Below are 23,409 nucleotides of genomic sequence, written 5' to 3'. Positions count from 1 at the left end.
ATGTACTCGAAACTAAGCAGTATAGCTGGTCCGACCCGCTGGGGCATCGTGGGAGCTGGATGCATAAGTCACGACTTCGTCGTCTGCCTGCGCAGCATGCCGCCAGACAAACATAAGGTACGTACGTCTCTGTGCCATTTGTATCCCTTTATGTTAGGAGAAATCGGTCACTGTATAATGCATTCAAAGTGAATTAAGAGTATTCTAAGAGAAGGCGAAATTTGCGGAACGTTCAATGAAACGTCGTCCTGCTGTAATAAACGAAGCAGTATCGAAAATTCAGGCCCATATTTCTCCTTGAAATAGTCTAAAACGTCGAGAGCTGAATCATTTCACTAGGGTTGAAGAGATTACTTATTTATGTCGGTAACGTACAGCAAGTTACAGAAAAAAATGCAACATACGTTGGGAGTCCAGCATCGGAAACCCTTGTAGAAACAATATTCCCCGGGGCTTTTGGTAATCCATTTATTTCCTTAGCTGTTTCCGAAAAAGATCAATGAAAGCGCCTACAATTTTTACAACAGGTTGACAATCGTGATTATCTTGTCTCTGGCCTTTTATTCCATGAACTCTGAGACAATTTTCTGCTGCTGTGTAGGATGAGCGCGGGACCTGTTTTCAGATCTAGACCCTCAAGATCAAGATAAAGATCGTCTCTGCGTTGGTTGCTATATTTTAATGTTCCACAGCAATTCAGATTATAAAATACATGCGGAAACGTGTATGCTGCTGCTTGATATTACTCCGCTTAAACAGAGCGGAAATTCATTAATCCTAGTTTAGCACTTTTATTACCATACCTACCGAGCAATAAAAAAAAAAAGCTCTAAGCTGTATTGTAACCTAATATATTTGACCACTCGACTGTGTAAAACCAAATGGCAAATTCTTGTAAGCTTGAACTCCACACAGGCTATAAATGTCTACAGCAGATGAGCACGATTTGCTCACGAAGACGAAATTCAGTTCAGCTATCTCACGCTTATCATGCAAATCAAAGGTGAGTCCGCGTTGTCCAAAACTTCCGCGAGTCCAAAATCTTAGAGATCGGAGCTTAGAATTACGATAAAAACATGTTTATTTGTACTTTCACTTCCTCTTCCTTAAATACGACCGCCGACGTCAAACTATAACAACAGTCAACAGTCTCCATCAAAACACCAGAGCCGCGAGCCCATAGTCAGTAGATGTTTCTCGTAAAAGCTAAAAGCCGTGTGTAACACATTGTTACTCATACTGGATCTGTCATTAGGTCGTAGCTGTTGCGGGGAAGAACTACGAAAACGCAACGCGGTTCAGGAACCTCCACGGTATCGGCAAAGCGTACGCCACTTACGAAGAGTTGGCCTCCGACCCAGATGTAGGTAAGGATTGGCTGCGTAAATTGAGTGCTGTAATTATTTTGCAAACGATAACGCCATGCATCCACATTGGTGTATAATGAACGCATCTGATTGTGTCTTCATTAGGGATTCATATTTTTTTGATGGAGGCGAAAAGCAAGGCGCCCGTGTGCTGTGAGATGTCAGTGCACGTTAAAGAACCCCAGGTGGTCAAAATTTCCCGAGTCCTTCACTACGGCGTCTCTCATAGCCTGAGTTGTTTTGGGACGTTAAACCCCACAAACTAAACCATGAGAGATTCATAAAATTCGTACCCGCACGAAGTGCGGTAATGTCGAGAGCAAGTGAAAAATAATCGGAACATACGTTCAGTTTCTAAATATTAAGTTGCATATCTTAATACAAACGCGACGTCTTGTTCAAGGATAACCCGGATTTCAGCCCATGTACTGTCGACCAATTATTATACAATAACCGACGAAAAACGCAACCGACAAATTGCGACTCAGCATCTATTGGCGACCTTATCTCCCAAATGCAAAATGCAGTAAGCCTACAGCTGAAAGTTAGTTGGATTGCGCTACACGATGGCGAAGTACTAAAGCAATAAATGCGCCAACGACGTCTACAAAACACGACCCCCCCCCCCTCCCCATTATTTTCACAGCAAACCGTAATTTTACTGAATAAAGACTGCAATCTCGGCTAGTTGGTATTGATGCCCGAAAAGCAGTAGTAATAAGACTGATAATAAACTGCTGAAAAGGAAGCGATCGTTAAATGTTTATCAATGACAAAGCAAGCCAGCGCCTCAAAACATTTTGGAGAATCTAGGGGTTTGTGTGTTTATTTGCGTTCTGCTTGCTGTACCGTCCTTTACCCACACAAAAAATCAAGCTCAGATAATTTAGAAAAGAATGGTGCTCATTTTCCTTCGTTAATAAGCTCGTTGGCTTCTGCATATTGAAGGGGTAGCACCAAGCTTCTGAAGAGAATTATCAAAATTCATTCTGAACAATATAGCACAAGGAGGGCAGACGCGACATAGACGAAGAAAAAGTGGACAAGCGCCGATTCTCAACTGACCCATATCTTTTTGTTTGTGTTAGTAGAACACTGCAACAACTGGAAATTGCTTTATTATTCCTGAAAACGTCTACATATCTTGACCACGCATGCGCAAGCATGAGCAAAAATGCTTTTGTAATACCAAATAAAGTAAGAAGGTAACAATATTGTGAACTCATGAATTTTTACATGGCAGCGAGAGAGTTTAAGTAAGATGCATCACCAATGCAATGGCGTATTTTCCTGCTTTCTGTACTTGAAGCGTTTCCTGGCCAAGCCGCGCGTGTTCATTTTTGCTTCGGTCGTCAATTGTTCCTCCTTCAAAATGTGGCGCACAATGTCGACAAAGCTATACCTTTGAACACTAAAAAGGCAACTCAGTACTCTTTATTTCTCGTTACTTACTGCGCACGCTCATTAAGCATCACATATAGCTTCCTTGTGCTAGTGTTTACAATTAATATTCGGCAACGTGCTCATAAGTACCAACATCAAACCAAAACCTCACACAAAACTTCTCTCAGAGCTTCATTGGCAGAAGCCGTTGCGTTGTACCTCTCTAAGCAGAAAGCTACGTTTGGTTGCGTTTGTCCACAGCCTCCTAAAACCAGGCACATGTGTTTGTTCATTACTGCTGAACGAGACGCATGCATGCGATTGGTGTGTGTTTGTAATAACGGTGTCAAGATTTGAGTGGAACAGATGTCGCATTCAGATGATAGAACTGTCACAGGTCTGGTAACCATGGCAAGGTATGTAATACACGCAGGAGACGATAACAGAACGCATGATCAACAAAAGAGAAACGGCTCACTTGGAGTTACGAAGCTGAGTAACTGAGAGGCATCAGTTTAGCGCTGCTGGCACGAGCCAAGGTTACGTGAGAATAACTTTAAGTGTGGCAGAAATAATGGCTCCCTCTACAAATACCCGTTCGCGTACATGTGCACTGTTGCTGGATTAATCATTCATTCCTTAATTTGCGCAATTATTAAGCTAATACATAACGTAGAAGGCTACCCGACGTAGCTAAAAAAGCCCGATTTTAACCAAGCCATGCATAAGCACCCGCTTCAGGATCCAAGGAGCCAACGACAACGCAGGAGTTTCTACAGAACGAGGGATTCAACACTCTAGTGTCAAAAGCATGAGGATGTAAGCTGCACAGCTGTCAACAACATATGGCCGCAATGGGCTATTTTATTCCGCTGTTCAAAAGCTGCAAACAAAATAAACGTTGCTGCAGCAACAAACAAAACGGAGCATAAAACTTCGGTGCATTAACGCAAAAGACAAGGGACAAAGAACGACACACACAGCGCTGTGTGTGCCTACTCGTTCCTTGTCCCTTGTCTTTTGCGCTATTGCTCCGAAGTATGAACCAACAAGCCCAAATTTCAAAGTTGCTCAAGGACACAAAACTTTAGTTCGGTGGTGCCGGGTTCGATTCCCGGATCAGGACGAATTTTTCTTTAACTACGAAGTTTCTGAGAAAGCTGTATAGCTTTCCTTTGGGGCCGTATGGCTGCGCTTGGGTGGATGCAATGAGTAATTACTCCCTTATTACAAAACTTTAGTTCATATTGGAAACGCACAGCGCAAAAAGACACAAGACGAAACGGAATGAACCAATACCAACTTGCCCCATCGTCCAGCCTTCTTCATAAATCTTCAACACTTATATTACCTTAACCGCTTTTCTTTTTTTCGGCTAAGAAATATTTAACAATGCTATTTGCGTTTCACGCAGGAGCAATCAGTAGCGGTAACAGATGCAGGAGATGCAGGCGGAGCTTCTACTGCCTATTTTATAATTATCCGATTATAGAAGAGGCATCATGAAACAGGCATCAACCGAGTGATGATGATGGCATGCTTGAATAAAATGCAGACATAAGGAGTAGTACTTTCCCTTGATTAGGTCGGGAAACAAACATGGCGCTCAATATTTGTGCAGAATTTCTTGGTTCCTTACAACCCGGAAATGCTCGTCAGTCGCGAGCGTCAAATATTTTCTTTGTTGTGCAAAAACAATACTTTTCGTTTCTTCAAATGCATTGCACGTTGTTTATAAATTTATTTCCTTATCCTCTAGATGTGGCATACGTGGGCGTCCTGCATCCCGACCACTACGCCACCGCTTGCATGCTGCTGGAAGGCGGCAAGCACGTGCTCTGCGAAAAACCCCTCACCAGCTGCCGTAGGGACACAGAGTCCCTATGCAAACTTGCGAGGGACAAAGGGCTCTTCCTTATGGAGGTTAGTTGCGGTTCGGGTAATCAGCTTGTGTCTACATAAATCTCAACAACTTGCGTGTGCTGTGATGATTAGCCTTGCCGTCGCCTCGTACACTACATGTCCTGCAGTAACCTACTATGTACCAATTTATATGGTACAACTGAAAGATACATACAAATGCTCTATATCTTACCGAACTTTCGTCGTGATAAAAGATCCTTCTGATAGGTTTTCACAAAATAAGAAGACAACGCCTACATCTTACCAGTGCGTTTATCGGCATCACTTTCTTTTATTTGCTTACTCAAAGCAGGTACTTACATAAAGCTACGTTGAGTACAAAGCCTGAAGTTGTAAGGGCATATCGCACTATCGAATAACAAACGGCAAAATGCTGACCACAGGCGCTGTGGACCCGGTTTGTGCCGGCGTACCGGCGAATGCTGGAGGAGCTCGAGCAGGGTGCCATCGGCGAACCCCGCTACGTGCACGTCAACTTGGGTCTCCCGATGCACGGCCTGGAGAGGGTCTTCCGCAGGGACCTGGGGGGATCCGTGGTGCTCACCATGGGCACATACTGCGCTCAGCTAGCCCTGCAAGTGCTTGGCCCGGAGCCTCCGGTCAGGATCACGGCGAGCGGCGATTTCAACAGCGAAGGTTCTGTAGAAGTGCTACGATGAGTGCAATTATTGTGCATTGCATGGTATGATTTCCTGAACTGCCATACCGAGTATCGAGTGTCGAATCAAATATGCTGCCGGGCGCTAAATACAAAGGATAATAAAGTCATGAATATCGATGAAATTCAAACTAAACATTCGAGAATGTGTGCAGATTAGTGTTATCTTCTATTGAAACTTGATAAAAAATGAAGCCAGTGATAAAGAAAGGCAAAAATAAATCTGTACTCATCGTTAACCGTTAGTGATTGCAGTTGCAGGTTTGCGCTCGTCTGTGCATCTTACTCTTGATCACGTTTGCACGTGCTAGGGGTTTAGCGTTGCGCAGTATTTCCTTGCGTTCAATGCTGTCTATTTCCTCTTGTCGTGGCGCTCCCATTGGGGAGTAGTTCGTCGTTGGTACAACTACTGCCGCTCTGGGACTCTGCTAGGCATAACAGCTCTGCCAACTTTATGTACGTGCAGGTGTGGACACCGTTGTTACTGGAACGATGGAGTTCAGCAGCGGCCGTCTGGCAACATTCGCAATGTCCTCCATATTTTACATGTCATCTAAAGCGGAAATCAGCGGGACAAGAGGCATTCTTACGGTGAGCAAAGAAAAAACAGCCTACAAGCATTTTTGAGTGAAAGCATCTCAGTAAATGCATGTGCAAATGCAGGAATATAGTAATGGATGCCGTATTCACTTGCCACAAAGAGCAGTAATCACTTCAATAAATAATATTATTGTGGTGATCAGTCAAAGAGCCGCTAAGAAATTGTGATGGGGGACTCAATGAGGCTCGAGACGCCAAGAACAAAGTGTATCTCAGGACCTTGAGGCAAGGGACCTGAAGCTCTGCGGAAGCTGCAGTTTGAGGCTTAATTAGTGAGTTGGATGGGACGAAAGTTTTGGGAAGAGGAGCAGCTGTCTATCAGTAGCGGATGTTTCGGTACATCATCTCGAGATAATTTGCTATGGAGTGGGGCACTAGGGATGATATCGAGAGGCCATCCAGGCAGACGCGTTAGTATTCGAGTGGGAAAAGCGTGCGTTCAGCCGTTCTTTCTTATTACGATCCGGAGATTTATCTATTCCCGGAAGCAGCCAGGTTCTCTTGCTAACGGCCTATTGCTGGGCTGAAGGCAACCGAGTGCCCTGGTGCTTATAGACGATGCGAAAGCTGCAAGAGGCAGCGGAAAGTGGGTCATGCGTTTCACGCGGCGCGGTTGGAAGTATGTGCAGTAATCCTACACCTACGCAAGAAATTGCTGCGCCAGTTCAAGTTACTTATTTGTGAAAAAGAAACGTATAATTCAGCCGAAGGGAATACTTAACGCATGAACTGCCCTCGGAACTTTACTCAAATTTCCTTCGACAGGTCTAATTCTGGCACTTCAGTTTAGCTGAGGAACATCGCAGTGAATGCAGGTATTGAGTTTGATGCGCTTCTTGTTCCATGATCTAAAGCTGGACTCACCGATTGCTTGTCCGTCTGGGCTAGAGACGCCTTCCGGAAGAGTAGACCTTCCGATTCCACCTGTGTCCATGCCTCTGAACTACGAATTCAGCTCGGGACTTTGCTACGAAGCCGAAGAAGTCAGAAGCTGCTTGGCCCGAGGTAAGGGATGATGCTGATAATAATAATAATAATAATAATAATAATAATAATAATAATAATAATAATAATAATAATAATAATAATAATAATAATAATAATAATAATAATAATAATAATAATAATAATAATAATAATAATAATAATAATAATAATAATAATAATAATAATCAAATCAATCTTTATTTAATGTGCGCAGGAACAACCATGTGGTCTTTGTGCTGCAGCACAAATAAAAAAAGAAACAAAAACGAAAAAGCACAAACATGTTTACACACACACAGAGAACACACAAAAAAAGAAATAAATAATACATGAAATGAAACTGAGACGAAAAGTATCACGGAAAGTAAGCAAACAATGAGTATCATCACTTATATACACAGTGAGATAATGTTTGAGCACACCAGGAAAGAGAAAAAAAAAAAGAACGGTAGATAGAAGAGAAAAAAAACAACAACAAATAACTGACATTGATTATGGTAATATAGAAATATACATAAAATAAACAACCATTCCAGGCGCCACAAGTGCATGGTACTTAAAACACAGGCAAGAAATACAGAATAATACAATAAAGAAGTAAAATTGAACAAGGGACAGTAACATTCGAATATAAAGTTTAAAGTTGAAATATAAGTAAGAAACGGATAAAAAGTAGTTCAAGATAAAGACAGCATTGAACAGGAGAAAAAACAAAAAGTGAAGTAAATACAATATTAAGGCTAGAAAGTGGGAGTTATATGTGATAAAGTACTATTTAGAATACAACGCTACGAACATCCAATGTAAATGAACAGAGCGAGTTTTGGAAGATGTCAAGGTGAGGACAAAAAGAGTTAAATAACCACTGCATCTTGTCCAGAGGAGAGTGGGAATGAAGAGGAGAAACCTGAAATGGTCTGAATTCCCTCATGCTCTTTCGCGGAACGCGCAGTAGGATGTACTCTAAGAGCTGAGGGCACATAATGGGGCCATGAAGGAGTTTGTACAGAAATATGATATCAAGTCTGATACGACGGCAGTGAAGAGAAGGAAGATTCAGTTGGGCGCTCCTGGTGGAGCGAGAGGGGGAAGTTGCGCAAGGAAAGCGATAATGAAATATCCGTAAAAAATTTTTTTTGTACTCTGTCAACCTTGTCCAAGTTCGATTTGCAAGTGCCATTCCAAACAACCGACGCATACTCCAAGACCGGCAAGCACATGGACAGGTACAGTTTTAGGAACGGAAGTGGAGTATGGAACTCTCTCGAAAGTCTGCAAACGAAACCGAGTGTGCGCATAGCCCGCTGAGCAATGCGTTTAGTGTGAGAGGAGAAGCTGAGGGTGCGGCCAAAAAGTACACCAAGGTCATTAATTTCATCAACCCTGTCCAACAGCACAGAATTCACAGAATAATGGTAGAGAAAGCTATGTGTTTTACGAGTAAAGGACACAACCCTAGTTTTGGAAGAATTGAGGGTAAGTCGATTCTTCGCACACCAATCAGAAAAAGCAGATATGTCCGATTGCAACAACAAGCAATCTTGAAAAGAATGTATTACCTTGAATATTTTTATATCATCAGCATAAAGAAGAAACGAGGAGTTCTTTATCGCCGAGGAAACATCATTAATAAAAACGGAGAAGAGAAGCGGGCCTAGTACTGAACCTTGAGGAACTCCACTCGTTGCAGGGTAAACGAAAGAAGTCTGTCCATTGACACTGACAAAGCAGAAGCGATCAAGGAGATAGTTGCGTAGGAGGGCTACGAGTGAGACTTCAACGCCAGAGAGTAGAAGTTTTTCAAGAAGTAGTGAGTGAGTAACAACGTCGAAAGCTTTGCTCATATCACAGTACACAGTGTCAACCTGACCCCTCTGAAGGACTGCTGCAGAGGCATACGTCATAAACGTGACTAGGTTGGTAGAAGTAGCGCGACCCGACATGAAGCCATGTTGATTCGGTACTATGATATGTTTGAGATGGAAGGAAAGTACGCTGTGCAAAGCTAATTCGAAAAGCTTAGAGGTTGCACATAGAAGAGAAATCGGACGATAATTGGAAACATCAGATTTGTTTCCAGACTTGAAGACAGGAAACACGCGTGCCATTTTCCACACGCGAGGAAAGGCAGCATTTTTTAAACAGTTATTAAATATGGCAGTCAGTACTGGTACAAAGATATAACTGAAGGCTTTTATTATGGCAGCTAAAATGCCATCAGGTACAGGAGACAAAGAAGGTCTCAGACGCTTACTACTCTTAGTTATCAACTCCTCGTCAAAGAGAACGGAATTAGATGGTGCACCAGATGGGAGGCAAACGGAATCACAATGTGGATGTTTATAAACGCAGGAAAAATGTTGGGCAAAACTGTCGGCAACATCCCGAATTTCCGAACCCTGAGAGTCAACTAAGCTGATACTTAGATCTGATTTAATGGAACGCTTGCGAACGTAACGCCAGGACTGACTAGGACGATTTGAGGCACTCCTCTCCAAAAACTCAAGATATGAGTCATAGTCCCGCTTGTATAAGCGTTTGCAAAGAGAACGCACACGGCGAAACTCATCTGCCCAATTGTGAAACCCAGGGCGTTTCGCTTTACGATGGGCCCGTTCCTTGAGTTTTAACGCCGTTATTAGTTCCCTTGAAAACCAGGAAGGGAACTTCCTACGCGTAGGAGTATGCAAAGGTATGTACCGACGCATACCATCAAGAACTATTTCTGTAAAGCGACTGACTTGTCCATCTGAATCATGAATGTCATTTAAAAGGGACCAGTCGACGGAAGAGAAGAAATTGAAAAGACCGACATAATCACCACGTGCATACGCGAAACGGGGCGAATTCCTCACCCGATCTGTATTAGTAGAAGGTGAGGCAGAGACAGCAGTAGTAACTAGAAGCGGAGGGTGAAATTTGTCACAGCGAGTAAGCGGTATGTCTGAACTCGAGACTCGAACACTTTCAAAATTCGATAGACAGATGTCAAGAATATTGCCACAGCAGTTTTCAATGAAATTGTGTTGCTGCAAAGAGTTAAAGGCTATAAAATCAAGTAGAGCGTTACACTTACTTAATATGTAATGATTGTTGTGAGAAGAAATAAATGAGTTCCAGTTGATACCAGGAGTATTAAAATCGCCTAAAATAAGAAGTTTGTGTTTGCTATGACGGGTTATAACATGTTCGATTGAGAGCAGAACATCATCATAGGCTGGAGGAGGAAGATTCGGAGGAATGTAGAAAGCTGCAAGTAAAAGTTTTTCATGTCGATTTAAAGTGAACTCGAGCCACACACATTCTTCAAAAGTTTCCAGATCGGAACGTCGAACACACTTCATAAAACTGTCAATAGCAATGAGCACTCCACCTGTTAATAATAATAATAATAATAATAATAATAATAATAATAATAATAATAATAATAATAATAATAATAATAATAATAATAATAATAATAATAATAGTTTTCACAAACCAGAAAATACCTTATTGGGCAAAGCCTGGCAGCAGGTGGCAATAATGTATATTATAAATGTTGTTTAATAAAAAATTACTGTCTAAAAGCATCATATATAACAATTAAATAACAAAGACAGTCGGAGGAAACAAGCTAGCCATACAAAAAGAACATTTTTAACCGTAACCACAATCATATCAATAAAATTGTAGGGGATGCCTAAGTTCCGCCTTTAACGATATTAAACGGTGGCGCTGAGGTATCCTGTCTGCGGCTCTCCTTATGGTACCTTGTTCGCGTACATGTAGTCTTCGCCCGTTTATTTTTCCGACCCCTTAATTTGTGCCTCTAACATGTCACGCATTCTTATTACCATACAGTACTAAACTACCCCATAATCCAGCTACCGGTCGTACCCTCACAGCTGACACCCGCATCAACCAAGCCGCATCAGCATGTATGACGGCATCCGACAGCACTTGAAGGTTAACTCTTATTCCACCTTCCCACCTTACATGAGCCACCCCGATTTGGCAGCTCTTCGCATATTTTTGATGCATGGTACCACGGCCTACAGGCCCCTTGGCAAGGCTTCAAGATCAAAACAGGAAAAACAAAAGCAAACGTACTTGTGTCTGCTTCAAACTTTGGTTAAGCCAAAAATAAGAAATCGAGGCCATAAATATAATCAGATAGCCGCCAGAAAGCCGAACCACGATCAGTGCAATAAATACAGATAGTAAAAAGCTGTAAAATAAATACAGGGTTAAATATACACATCATATGAGCACAGGCATGATTTTAAAAATGTAGGTTGTCAAGATGTCATATTTCGTGTTTAGATATTTTAAGAAGGTCGGTCTCGGATTTGTAATAGTTGTTTATTAATGTTAAAAGAGTGAAAGACAACTTTTTTATTGCGTAGTTTTTTTTTTTATAATTTGAGCAATCCACTCCTCTTTATGACTTTTCAACATGGTTTTACCTAAACATTGCGAGTCATTCATTATTTTTAAATGAGCTTCCAGCGGAATAACTGATTGCTCGCGCCGTCAACCAAAACACGCTGAACGATAAAGAGTCAAGCAAACGAAAGAACGCCAGGATTGTGATGGTATGCATCGACACATATTTTTCACATGGCCACAGCTCTTCTTTTTTATATGGTTTACATAGCTTAAGTGCGAGAAAATGGCCCTAGATACTTCTAATCTTGCAAGCAGCAAAACTACCAGGCTCCGTTCATTTGTAGGGCAGAATGTATAGGGTAGTGGTGACAGCAGACAGTCGAGAAAGAAATCTTGCAGAGTCGCTTTATATTTGTATAATGTTTGCTAGGTAACCGTATGCAAACAAATCGGTGACAGTAAAAGAGCAGTCGAGGCGGCCGACTAGGAACAGTCACCAAAGCTGTCGGCCACTCTCGATTCGAAGGTAACGAAGAGGCTCGAGATTGTGCTGGGAGAACTCTGCAGCCTCGAACATCCTGGAAGCCGCCGCGCGCTTCTAAGCTTTTTCTCGTGCAGTAATTCATGAAGTGGCGTCTAGGCGGTATTCAGAATGAGCAAGCAAACGTTGCACAGCTTCGTGGTAATGTAAAACATATCAAGGATAACTGGTCTGGCTACGATGAAGACAAGCTCGCTAGTCGAAACGTGAACACAGCACTGTGGCCGTACCGCGCAGTCGCGAGTAAAAATAATTTGCGCTAGTGACGTGTTTTTAGAGAGGCAGATAACAAAGCTCGGTGCTGCGGTTAAGACGTCGACAACAGAAGTGTAAGGTTTGTTCGCAAAAAAACACAGCCGTGCGGCGCGATTTTCACCACTGATGAGCGTGTGACGGCATGCTTCAGTCAATGCGTTGTTTGTTTAATATTTGTTTTTCACTTGCGAGCGTACTTTCATAGTTCTTACCTGGCACAAAGGAGCTTTGCTGATAAGCCTCAGGTGTTTAGCGGTTCGCCGCATGATGATAACCAACGGGTTATGATTGTTAGAACAGTATTATATTTTGCAACACAAAGCTCTATCACATAGAACAGCCTTACAAAGTGTGCACTGGCCAAAATCTTACATAACACGTAGTCTACTACTAAATGTACGCACTGTCAGTATAGACTATTTTATAAAATTGCTGCTTTGATAAAAGCGTTGCTTAAATTTTACAATATTAGCTGCCCTTAACACAGACGATATGTGGGTGTTTTATCCTCCTGTTTTATTTTTTTTTTTTCAGGTAGATCGAGACATTTATTCGCGAAAATATTCTTGTAGTCACCTTGATATATTTTTCATATCAAGAAATTCTAGGCAAATAAGCAGATAGCACAATACCTACGGTATATCTGTAGCACTCCTTCGTGATGATTGTGGTCTTCTGCTGTATTCAAAAATACACATCGTAGGTTTTTATGGCAGTCTTAACTACTCGGTGCGACCAGCATAAACACCTTAAAAGTATTTTGTTTGTTCTCATCAATATGCTAATAATAGTCTTTTTATATCATATTGTTGACTCAAATGCGCCCATTGCTCTTCTCTGGCAGTCTTAAGCACTGGGCGCGAGTGCAAGCGAACCTATAAAAACAAGATTTTGCTAGGCAGCTGAAGGTCAGACCATTCCCATCGATATTTCCTAAAATTATCTTTAAAACTTGGCAGTCCTCTTTCCCCCCCCCCCCCCCCCCCCCCCCCCGAGCTGAAAACAATGTCAAAAAAAATGTTTGGCTTTCACTTCACGGTTGCATTGCATCGCTGCTATTTCGGGACGCCGTATTTAGAGCAATATTTTAATGTATGGCTCACCTTCGGACCCTTTCCACGGCGTTGGGGTTCTGTACTTCAGGACTATTTATCTTCAGCTACGTCTACTGAAAATACAGAGACGACTGTATCGCGAAACATTTCTAAGAGCGGCAGCTCAGAGACCAGCATGAATAAGGAACGTAATAATGACACGCGCAATAGCTAGACGATTTCCAAAAATTTAATCTAACCTGTTCGCGCCTGTATCGACAGTGGAACCTGTAACAGGCACCTGAGGTCTGACATGCTGACACTGTCCTTTCTGTGCCGTTTTATCTTCTTTGCAGGCCTCAAGGAAAGCCCATTAATGCCTCACAAGGATTCAGTTCTCATTTCGTCAATGCTAGACGAAATCCTCCGTCAGATCCGTGGGAGACCCTAAATCAGCGGTTGGCTGTGGACGTGGTACTAGAAGTATTTCTGCTTTTCAGTTGGCAGTCCGCTTAATGCTGCTGAGCCGATCTGCAGTTCCATATTGTACACTAGTACGAAGTAGCAGAATGGCTATAGGCGCATCGCATCTTCGTTCAGCTGCCTTTCCAGCTGCATCATAAAACTGTCCTGCCAAAGATTTCGTGTAGCTTGCGCTAGCTAGATAGTCAGCGTTGAGGGACCACGGTCTGCGAAGGGCGGCTTCGATATCCACTGGACTCGGAGATTGATGCAACCCAGCCTACTGAAGCGCATAATGAGCTTTAAGAATGACTGGTCTATAGGAGCCGCTACACCATGAACTGCGCATATGTACACAGTTCATTCAGACTGGCATCAGTGTTCTGGCATTTAGCAAATCGCACAAAACCAATACTCCGATGCAGCAAGACACCCGAAAAGACCCCACTCGATAATCGTCATGGGCTGATTAGCGTCATATTAGCGTCACTTGATTAGCCCTCTCCTTTACAGAAAATACCTCTGCAACTAATCCAACAGATAACACTGACGCAGAAAATGCTGCAACCGCCTTCCCCCTCGACGTGGAAAGAAAATGCCGTCATCATCTCTGATTCATAGTCTACATAGATACTCTACTGAAAGGAAATGAATACCAACATAGCACGTCAAACCCTTCGCCGCATCACAGCATGTCATCTACCACACACCTACGTAATGTGGACTTCAGGACACACCCGTCTGTCAAGAAACGTGGCCGCCAATGGCATGGGCCGAGGTACGCTAACCGGTCACCGTCGGCAAAGGAATGTGGGAGAACCCAGGACGTGCCAAATAAATATACTGGCATTCTCCTGCATTAAAGAATTGACAAAAGAGTCTACTCCCCACACCACTTGAAACTAACCAGAGAGGATGCAGTCACGCTTTTTAAAAATCTAAACCGTCAGTCACGTCAACGGCAACTTACTGCACAAGACCTCAGAGCCAACACCTACAGCCATGAATGCACTTTCTGCTTAGTACCTAACACCAATATAGTGTGGGGACGAAAGGAACTGCATGGCACCACCACCGAAGGCGCAACAGAAGAGCAATCGGAGACTCAGCTGTCAATCCGGAGCCTCGATGATCAGCGAACTCTAGTAGACTGTAATCAGAATATGGCTCAGGTCCATAATTTCCCGGGCTGAGGAGGCTGCCCGCCGAGGGCGAATATTTCTCACCTGCCGTAAATAAAAGTATCTCCCCTTCTCTCTCTATTTCTCCCTCTTTCTCTCTCTCTCTCTATTTCTCTCTCACCCTTTGTCACAAAAATAGCAGAAAGAAAGAAAGAAAGAAAGGAAAGAAAGAAAGGAAGAAAGAAAGAAAGAAAGAAAGAAAGAAAGAAAGAAAGAAAGAAAGAAAGAAAGAAAGAAAGAAAGAAAGAAAGAAAGAAAGAAAGAAAGAAAGAAAGAAAGAAAGAAAGAAAGAAAGAAAGAAAGAAAGAAAGAAAGAAAGAAAGAAAGAAAGAAAGAAAGAAAGACAATTTTTGGCCAGCTGTATTATTGCTATACAAGCGTCGCCGCACATTAGGCTGCCTAACCTTCCACCAGAGGACCACGCCGAAATATTCATGATCCTTTTCAAAGTAATAAACCTCGTCTATACCGGCATTTTTTGTTGCTGTAGCAGAGTGCTTTTGAGTTTTGCATGCACGCATTGTAACGAAGCACGTGGCTAAATAAAGCACGCGTTTTTGCCCGCAGACATATTTCAAACTTGAGCGTATACGGACAGTGAATCCTAGTGTTGGCGATTGTTTAGCTTTCATGCTGAAATAATTCAAACATAGGACTGTTCACTTGACGAGACAGGCATAACGGGAGGCCTGTGAAACGAACGCCTACGGCTACATTTTTTTTTTTTGTACGTATACCTTAACCGTGTCTACGAGCGGCGCCAGCTATTTCTTTAGTAATCTACGTGGCTTAAAGACTCTTTTTTTTTTTTCTTTACTCTTGTGTTTCAATGGCTGAAATCTAGGTAGACTGGCTCGATTCGCAACAGTGGCGGCTTACAGTCGTCTAATGGCGGGTTTCTTCAAGTGAGACAAAGAGAAGAGAGCGCTCTGAAGGTTAGCTTCGAAAAATGGAACAACATATTTATGTAATAACGTTTTGATGCTTGCTAGGTTAATGTTTGCCTTGACTAAATTTCGTCGGGTTTGCTGCTGTATCCTGCTACAGTGGTGAAATGAAGAAAAATACGTCCGATAAAAAGAAATGACACCGCTCAGGAGCCGTTTTAAAGCCAGTTTATAATCATTCGCAAGAAATTGAAGGTAAAATCACTAGAGACGCCCGTCGTCTCAAGTTTACATCTCCACCAACATGCACGGCAAACAGTCGTTGGTGAATCATTTGAGAATTTGTTAAGCCCCTGTTGTCAGCCCGCTCAACTAGTGAGTTGACGGATCTGCGTTCAAGCCCATCCAAGACGGCCACGCTACGATGGAGTTGAAGTGCAAACGATGCCTCTACATTGTACAGCTTGAGTGCGCGTTAAAGTTTTTCGGTTGGTCAAAATTATACCGAAGCCCTTCACGATATCCCCTCTTTCTCTTATGTTTTTTCCACATTCATTCCTTGCCTCACGATTTCGTTACTGTGTCCACTGAAAAATGAGACAATTATGGCGGTTTATCTAAAATTAGGATCCACTTTTCCTCACTGCGTTTCGAAGGCAATGATCATTGACCAATTACAATCCGAAGAATTCGACGCCGTAGAGATTATGATGGCCGAGAGTAGCAGGACTGGTTTAAGAAGCTCATCCAAACTTGTCAACGCATTGCCCAAACTGGAATTGTCTCCGTCCGCGAGTATTCGGTTCTGCACTAATGGTTAGAGATATTCTACTGTTCTCTTTGAATATCTCTAACCATTAGTGCAGAACCGAATACTCGCGGACGGAGACAATTCCAGTTTGGGCAATGCGTTGAGATATTCTACTGTTCTCTTGCCCCGCCGGGGTGGTGCAGTGGTAAGACGCCCGACTACTGTGCCGGAGTACCCGGGTTCGAACCCGGCCTCGGCGGCTGCGTTTCGATGGAGGCGAAACGGAGTGGCGTCCGTGTGCTGTACGATGTCAGTACACGTTAAAGAACCCCAGGTGGTCGAAATTTCCGGAGTCCTCCACTACGGCGTCTCTCATAGCCTTAGTCGCTTTGGGACGTTAAACCCCACAAACCAAACCTGTTCTCTTTGTCTGTGTGACCGGCAAGAAATAAGAGCACTTAAACTGCTCGACACTGCATGTTTAAAGGCCTGATGGACGCTATGGTTAATATCTTGTAACTAAATACAAAAGAGTGTTTCATGCAAAACAAATTCAATCATATTTCACAGCTTATCATTTTCAATGACAGTGATTTCATCGCTAGACGTGAAACCGTAGGCTTCAAATAAAGACTGCTGCTGCGTCTTGAGGAGTGTTACATCGTGAACTTTGAAATTCAATAACCGTGTCTTTTTAGCGATTTCAGAGTACGGCCATAAGGCAACAAGATGCAGAGTCTCTAAATGGACATGAAAATAACGTTCCACAAGCAGTATAGCTAGCGGGTGACTTAAAGTCAAGCGCTGGTAGTATATGTTTGATGACTGCCGACAGTGACGACAATGCAACGATGGCGGACAGGAATGTCAGGGGCACATCTACGGTTGCAAAAATCTGGCGTATAATGATGCTGATGAAAAGGAAATTTGGTCTTCAAGAGAGTGGTTTCCCTTTTCGCCGCTTCTGTAGAAAATGAACTTTCTACTTTATCAAATATTGCCTTGTCATATTCTGCAACGTAAGGCAACCCTCCTATCCCACATACCTATAACAGGTGCAGAAATGTCAAGTTGGTCAAGAAATCAAGTATTACATACTAAGAAACATGAGTGCTAAGAATTCAGAGTCCGGTGTTCCGTCCTCATTTTTTTAGACATTTCACATTTCTTTATCTGGTGTCTTTGTGTCACCAATGTTAGCGTTCAGTGTTTATATTACAGCGGCTCGTGCATGCAACGGTTGCGACATTTACTTGTAATAGTAGCCTTGAAAGGGCATCATTGCAGTGTAAGGTGGTATGTTGCGCCACGTCATGTTACTTTAAATTAGGTTACAATAAGCGTTGAACGTCTCCAAGCGGCCCATGGGACGCGAAAGACACTGTGCTGAAGGGCTCTGGGCAAATTTAGACTGAGAGAGGTTACTTCACGTGCAGATACATCGCACAGCAAGCAAGCGCCCTTATAAGTATCCACGGGAATGCGAGCACCGCATATGGTGCCCGTTGTTTGTAAGCCATTGCTGCGGGTAAACACTGCCGTAATATATTTTAATGCGAAAGCCTTGAATAGGCTCATGAGTGTACCGTCCGCGAGAAGTGTTACTGTAACGTCATCGGCCTTGACCGGATGAGACGTCACCACCGGACCTGACGCCATCATAATGTCACATCCATGCCATGCCTAACTACCGGAACGAACGTCACGATGACGTCATGTCCGGTCGTGATTCACGCATATGTGAAGCCGACCCTGCCGGACGTTTGATCTAGGCATCTGTGCTGCGCCTTTCATTTGGCGTTTCCTGGAACGCCACACCACACAGCATACTGAAGTAGACGCAGTAAAGCATGATTCAGCGGCGTTTCAAACAAAGGCTTTCGCCTCATCGCACTGTAGTGGTCCAAAGTGCCTTAACCTTTTTTTAGTTTTGAGCAATCATTATCTTATATCGACGGTAGTAATCCCAGATTGGAAAAAAAAATGTGCGACGACGTCGGCGGCGTCGACTGTTTGAGGCCACGTAGGCTCCAAAGATCAAAAATATGCCTTTGCCAGTTGGTTGAGGTTGTTAATGACTTCAGGTGGGATTAGCCTTGCGGGTTCTGTCGGCAGTTGCTCCAACATAGCTCCATTAGCTCCATTTAAAAATAAAAGGTATTCACAATGTCAGTCACACATAATCATACGTAATAGGTAATAGCCGCTACTTCTGTCACCATCTGTATTCCAGGTCCGAGTCCAGCAGGAAAGTTAAAAGAAGGCGTGAAACCTTTCTACAATACCAGTTTCCGCACGGATAGACAATTTCCTAAAATAAACTGTGGGCGACTCCTGTTTTCTGAAGGAAAGCGAACAACAAACTCCTTTTTGCGCTATACCCTGAACAGCACAAAATGTATCATTCTATATCCCCGCACACAGCATATGCGGAGCATAGCAGGGACGTTGCCAGAGCCGCCTTATACATCCACGCAGAGGTAAGAGCAGATCTCAGGTGGTGCGATATAGAAAATTGGCTTGGGATCCTTCCAGTTCTTTGGTAACGCATATCTTGTACAGTGAACTCCAAAAGGAAATGAAATGTATGTACACGGTTTCTCTCAAGAGTATTTCGTGTTTTGAGGAACTCGTCTTGATGGCTATTTTAAGAACGCGTTATGTGCTAGGCTGTCCGCCACCGTTGCCTATGACTCCTTTATTTGAGGCACCCATCGCAAACGCATCGAAAAATCTCTGCTCAGCAGAGTATGCACTGTTACGCCTCGTTCCGGGATGTCAAGGCTCCTTTCGCTGACCGCGACAGCCAGGGAGACTCCGCCACGTCCGCTCCAGGCGAGGAGCACTGCACGCGGCGACGCTTAATACGGCCTCTCCCGACAAGCGGCAGCACCTTCTTTTATATACCCTGCAGACCGTTGGCACTTCAACCGTTCATTCTGGAAGCAGGAGTTGGCGGCGGCCCAAAAGGGCCCAATGGCGAGCGCGCTTGTCTCCCGCTGCGTATCGTATCTTGCGCGTCGCGAGGAGGGAGGAAAGCGCGCTTTTACGACGTCGGCGAGGGAGACGCCCAAAGTCTGGCCGGCATACACAGACGTTCCTGACGTCGAGGCTTCTTCTCAGTACATCACAGCTATGCGGCACAGCACTTTGACTTGTAAGGGGCATCAGGTGCTAACCAGCACACGCTCGGCTCCAGTCGTCGACCGTTGCATGAAGCCGCGGGAACCGCGGCTAGAAACCCGATCATACCAGCATCAAGCGCGGACATCTAAGGCAAATGTCATCAATAGGGAACCCTAGTTAGCAGGTGACATTACCGTGCCTGACTAGTCGGCGGGCTGTGCAACGCCGCAATACCATGCGACGTGGGTGAGTTGTCTACCAAGTCAAATAGATTATTTAGGCCATGAATCAAACCCACTGGGATCCTTGGATTCTCCAAGGTCACACTGATTGGTCAAAGCCAGGCGTTATATTGGTATACGGTATGTTGTACCGAAACGACGAAGACGTGCTGGTGTGGTGAACAAAGACGGCGCTGAAGCTAGGCTGGGTTGGTTCTAGTTGTGTGTCCCTGACGGTGAACTGTGGCGGTTACCTCCATGTACTTCCCCGTAACAATACAATACAATACAATACAAGTCTGTGATGGTCCTGTTGAGCTCGATACTATCATCGGAAAGAAACGTTGATGGATAAAGTACATCCTATATGATTTAATTCATCCAAGAAGCAATTGCCATACCTCTAATAAATAATTCAACATTTATCTGTCGATTCTTTACATATGCGACTACATAATCTATTATAATACATCAATGCTCGTTTCTGAATCATTTTCTGTATGAGCGGCCTTCCGAGTGGCGCAGCGGACAAAAGGAAGCGTGTGACGTCAGTTTCCCCTTTCGGCTTCTAGGGGCGCCAGGCATCATTACGGGAGGCTGGTGTGGAGGGAGGCCCGAAATCTCTGCAGCTTTGTGCGGTTTTTTTCTTTTCGTTTGCTTAGTGTTCCTGTTTTAATTTTAGTGTGCACATTTACGTGTGTCAAAGAAGTATGTTTAAAGGGTATTGGCATCTAAGCACTGCAAACATTTTTTTCTGTAGCTGGAAACATGGAGTATTGTCGTAGACGTTCGTCGAGCGAAAGAAGGTTCCTTTTTTTGCTTGCACCTTTTTACTTTTCTGATGAATACTAATGATATTACAGGTCTTGCTGTAACGAAACAAGCTGCATTTTGGGTTCCTTGCTCGTTATCGAGAAATATAGAATCCTAGCCAAGTGCCCCTTTTGCGGCTAGCATTATTTTTTGGGAGAGGCAAACTATATGTGATGTAGAAACAATGGCGATGTGCCACTCATGTAGAAGGATCTGAGTGGACAATTCGTTTGATAGTGGCAGGCATTACTTCATGCACATTGACAAGCACTAATATGTTCGCTGTTCTCGTTTTTGGCCACTGCTTTTGAGACCTGCACAAGAGCGGCGAAAAAAGGGCAATGAGGTTGTTGGCTCTGGAAAACACACCTTACCAAACCAGTGTGCGCAGCAGGCAAATTCTTATGTATCTGATAAGACGCGGGAAACTGCTATCCTCGTCACAAAGAACTGCTTTTATCTCATCGTATCGTGCTGCAAGGGAACGTGAGCTTTTTGTCAACGTTGCGGGTCCTCTTGTCTACTGCCTATTTTCTAAGCACACAGATAACAGGCTATCTTGTTTCCGGAGAAGTCAATTCCAAATGTACAGATAAGAGAATGCGCTGCGTCCTGCGAAGTTCTCTCTGTTTGTGTGGGACTGTCAGAGAAAGCGCAACTGCATTTTCGCAGCCAGAAGTTGCGTTTCTACCGGCACAGCAAAGGCCTAGTGACATGGCTGGTCCGACTCGCTGGGGCATCGTCGGATCTGGTCGTATAAGCCACGATTTCGTCGTTTGCCTGCACAGCATGTCACCTGACAAACATAAGGTGCGTGCTATGTCCCTGCAATCTTTCCTTCCCCTTCTAGGCCAATTCAAGCTCTGTTGAAAGCGACGCCTGGTAGTCTGTCGAAGTAAATACACAACGCAGTCTTTCTAAGTGAATAGGTAATTGACAGCGAGGACATTTACGCTCAATGGAGCGTTGTTCCAACTGTTATAGTCGAAAAGACCGGACACTAAACTAGCAGTAAAATAATGTTTGTCTGTCACGTACAGCAAATTCCACGGAAAGCTGCAGCCTCGAAGTCTCAAGGGAGTCTCAGCATTGAAAGCAAAATTCTACAGGCCTTTGGGCGTCCCACTTTTCTAAGGCGTTTCTAATTAAAGGGAAATGTCAGGAAATATAAGAACGTAGTGCCATTCGTGGTTATCTCTGTTTTATGACCTCGTACAAAAATGTACAAACCATAAACCCTGACTGCTCATTGGAGGGTCTAATTATAAAGTTAAAGCTCAGCTACTTTGGTCATCTGATGAGAAGAGAGGAGTCGCTGGAGAAAGATTTGATGTTGGGAAAGGTTGAGGGTCGCCGGAGAGGGGTAGGCAGTGAACGCGATGGTTAGATGGCATTCTCGAGGCATTGCAGATGAAGCTATGTGATGTTAGGAAGATAGTGAGAGACCGGAAAGCGTGGCGTGACATGGTTCATAGGGTCACGAAGAGTCGGACACGACTGAACGACTGAACTGAACTAAACAAAAATGTCGCATATTTTGTAGGATCAGCCTGTGTTCTCATTTTAAGCAAAATATAAAAACTTGGAATGTTCTCTTAACTGCATATTTAACAAATGAAATGCGTGATAATCTCCCACTAATCCAATTTCATCAATCAACTAACCCACTTTAATGTATTTTGTGGTTATAGCAGCCTGCCGAAATAATAGGGGTGGTCCATTTTCTCAATATGCCTATTGCCGCTTTGCGCCACTTGTTTCAATCTCTTCTTTCGACTCCCTTCTGTCTGCATGCAGCAGTGGTGCCAAGTTTTGGAGCTCGTTTTTAATTTTAAGTTCTCCGCTGCAAACTGATTAGCTCCTTTCGCGCCACATGTTGTCATCTCTAATGATAAGGTCTTCTCTAAATTGATAAATCAAGTGATTTCGTCATGGAGAACCGGGCGTGTTGTTTTTTAAGGACGATCTAAATGTTATTGCGTTAAAAGCTCACGCTCTTTTCCTTTGCGTAGTATACACACGGGCATATTTTTTGATAAGGACGATTTAGATGTTATTGTGTTAAAAACTCACGCTCTTTTCCTCTGCGTAGTCTTATACACACAACTTTCAGATACTAATGTGCATTCACTACGAAAAGGTTTATTCCTTTTCTTGATCATAAACAGAACGGGAACTCAGCAATCTTAGTTCAGTGATTTCAACATCATCGATAACATGGACAAAGAAGCGTGTCGCATTTTATCTAAGCTCTCAACTTATTGGCATCAATTAACGAAGATTTAAGTAGCAGACCTCCACACAGATTACACGGCGCCTTGCAATAGAGGGGCACGCAAGTTCATTTCATTTATTTGCTTCTTATACGTACGAAAAGGAAGCAAACTCTGCCCGTCGATAACAAACCCAGGTAAAATCTCTTCTTAACATGAACACATGATATCTGAACAAGTAGGATTATGTCTATTTCGCCCGCAATGAAATCCTCTTGCACTCTGCATCAAAGCACCACAGCCACTAATCCCCTGCAGTGAGCAGTTGTCTCTCGTCGCAACCAAAAGCCGGGCGTAACAAATTGTTCCTCATTCTCTATTTGCATCAGGTTGTAGCTGTCGCGGGGAAGAACTACGAGAATGCGAAAAGGTTCAGGGATCTCCACGGCATCAACTTAGCGTACTCCACTTACGAAGAGTTGGCGTCCGACCCAGATGTAGGTAAGGACCGGTCTCGATAAGTGACGTATTTGCTTTATACAAGAAAACATTATACAGTATCCACATTGATGTATAAAGAGTGGACTAAAATGTTTCTTGATGACGACACAGCCGCGAGATGCAGGTGTACTGGCA

At 43.5% G+C, this 23,409-nt stretch overlaps 2 protein-coding genes across 2 annotated transcripts in view; both read left to right on the top strand.

Moving 5' to 3' along the window:
• LOC146185136 (trans-1,2-dihydrobenzene-1,2-diol dehydrogenase-like) lies at positions 1 to 13,570 on the top strand. The gene is made up of 7 exons (XM_084607756.1): positions 1 to 117; positions 1,256 to 1,367; positions 4,510 to 4,673; positions 5,057 to 5,309; positions 5,798 to 5,922; positions 6,786 to 6,936; positions 13,476 to 13,570. Exons 1-7 carry the CDS (start codon positions 1 to 3, stop codon positions 13,568 to 13,570), a joined length of 1,017 nt encoding a protein of 338 aa, XP_084463882.1.
• A 7,632-nt stretch (positions 13,571 to 21,202) lies between these two features.
• The window catches only part of LOC146185135 (trans-1,2-dihydrobenzene-1,2-diol dehydrogenase-like), a 10,022-nt gene continuing 7,815 nt past the window's right edge, over positions 21,203 to 23,409 (top strand). Inside the window, exons 1-2 of the mRNA XM_084605478.1 lie at positions 21,203 to 21,370; positions 23,163 to 23,274. Of these exons, the coding sequence (XP_084461604.1) occupies positions 21,275 to 21,370; positions 23,163 to 23,274 (208 nt within the window). The 5' untranslated portion in view covers positions 21,203 to 21,274. The remainder of the gene's footprint in view (positions 21,371 to 23,162; positions 23,275 to 23,409) is intronic.

Source organism: Amblyomma maculatum, chromosome 6 (genome assembly GCF_055883805.1).
Source record: "Amblyomma maculatum isolate TAMU_Amacu chromosome 6, ASM5588380v1, whole genome shotgun sequence".
In the NCBI taxonomy this organism is placed as follows: domain Eukaryota; kingdom Metazoa; phylum Arthropoda; class Arachnida; order Ixodida; family Ixodidae; genus Amblyomma; species Amblyomma maculatum.
This window is presented reverse-complemented; position numbering and strand designations above follow the sequence as displayed.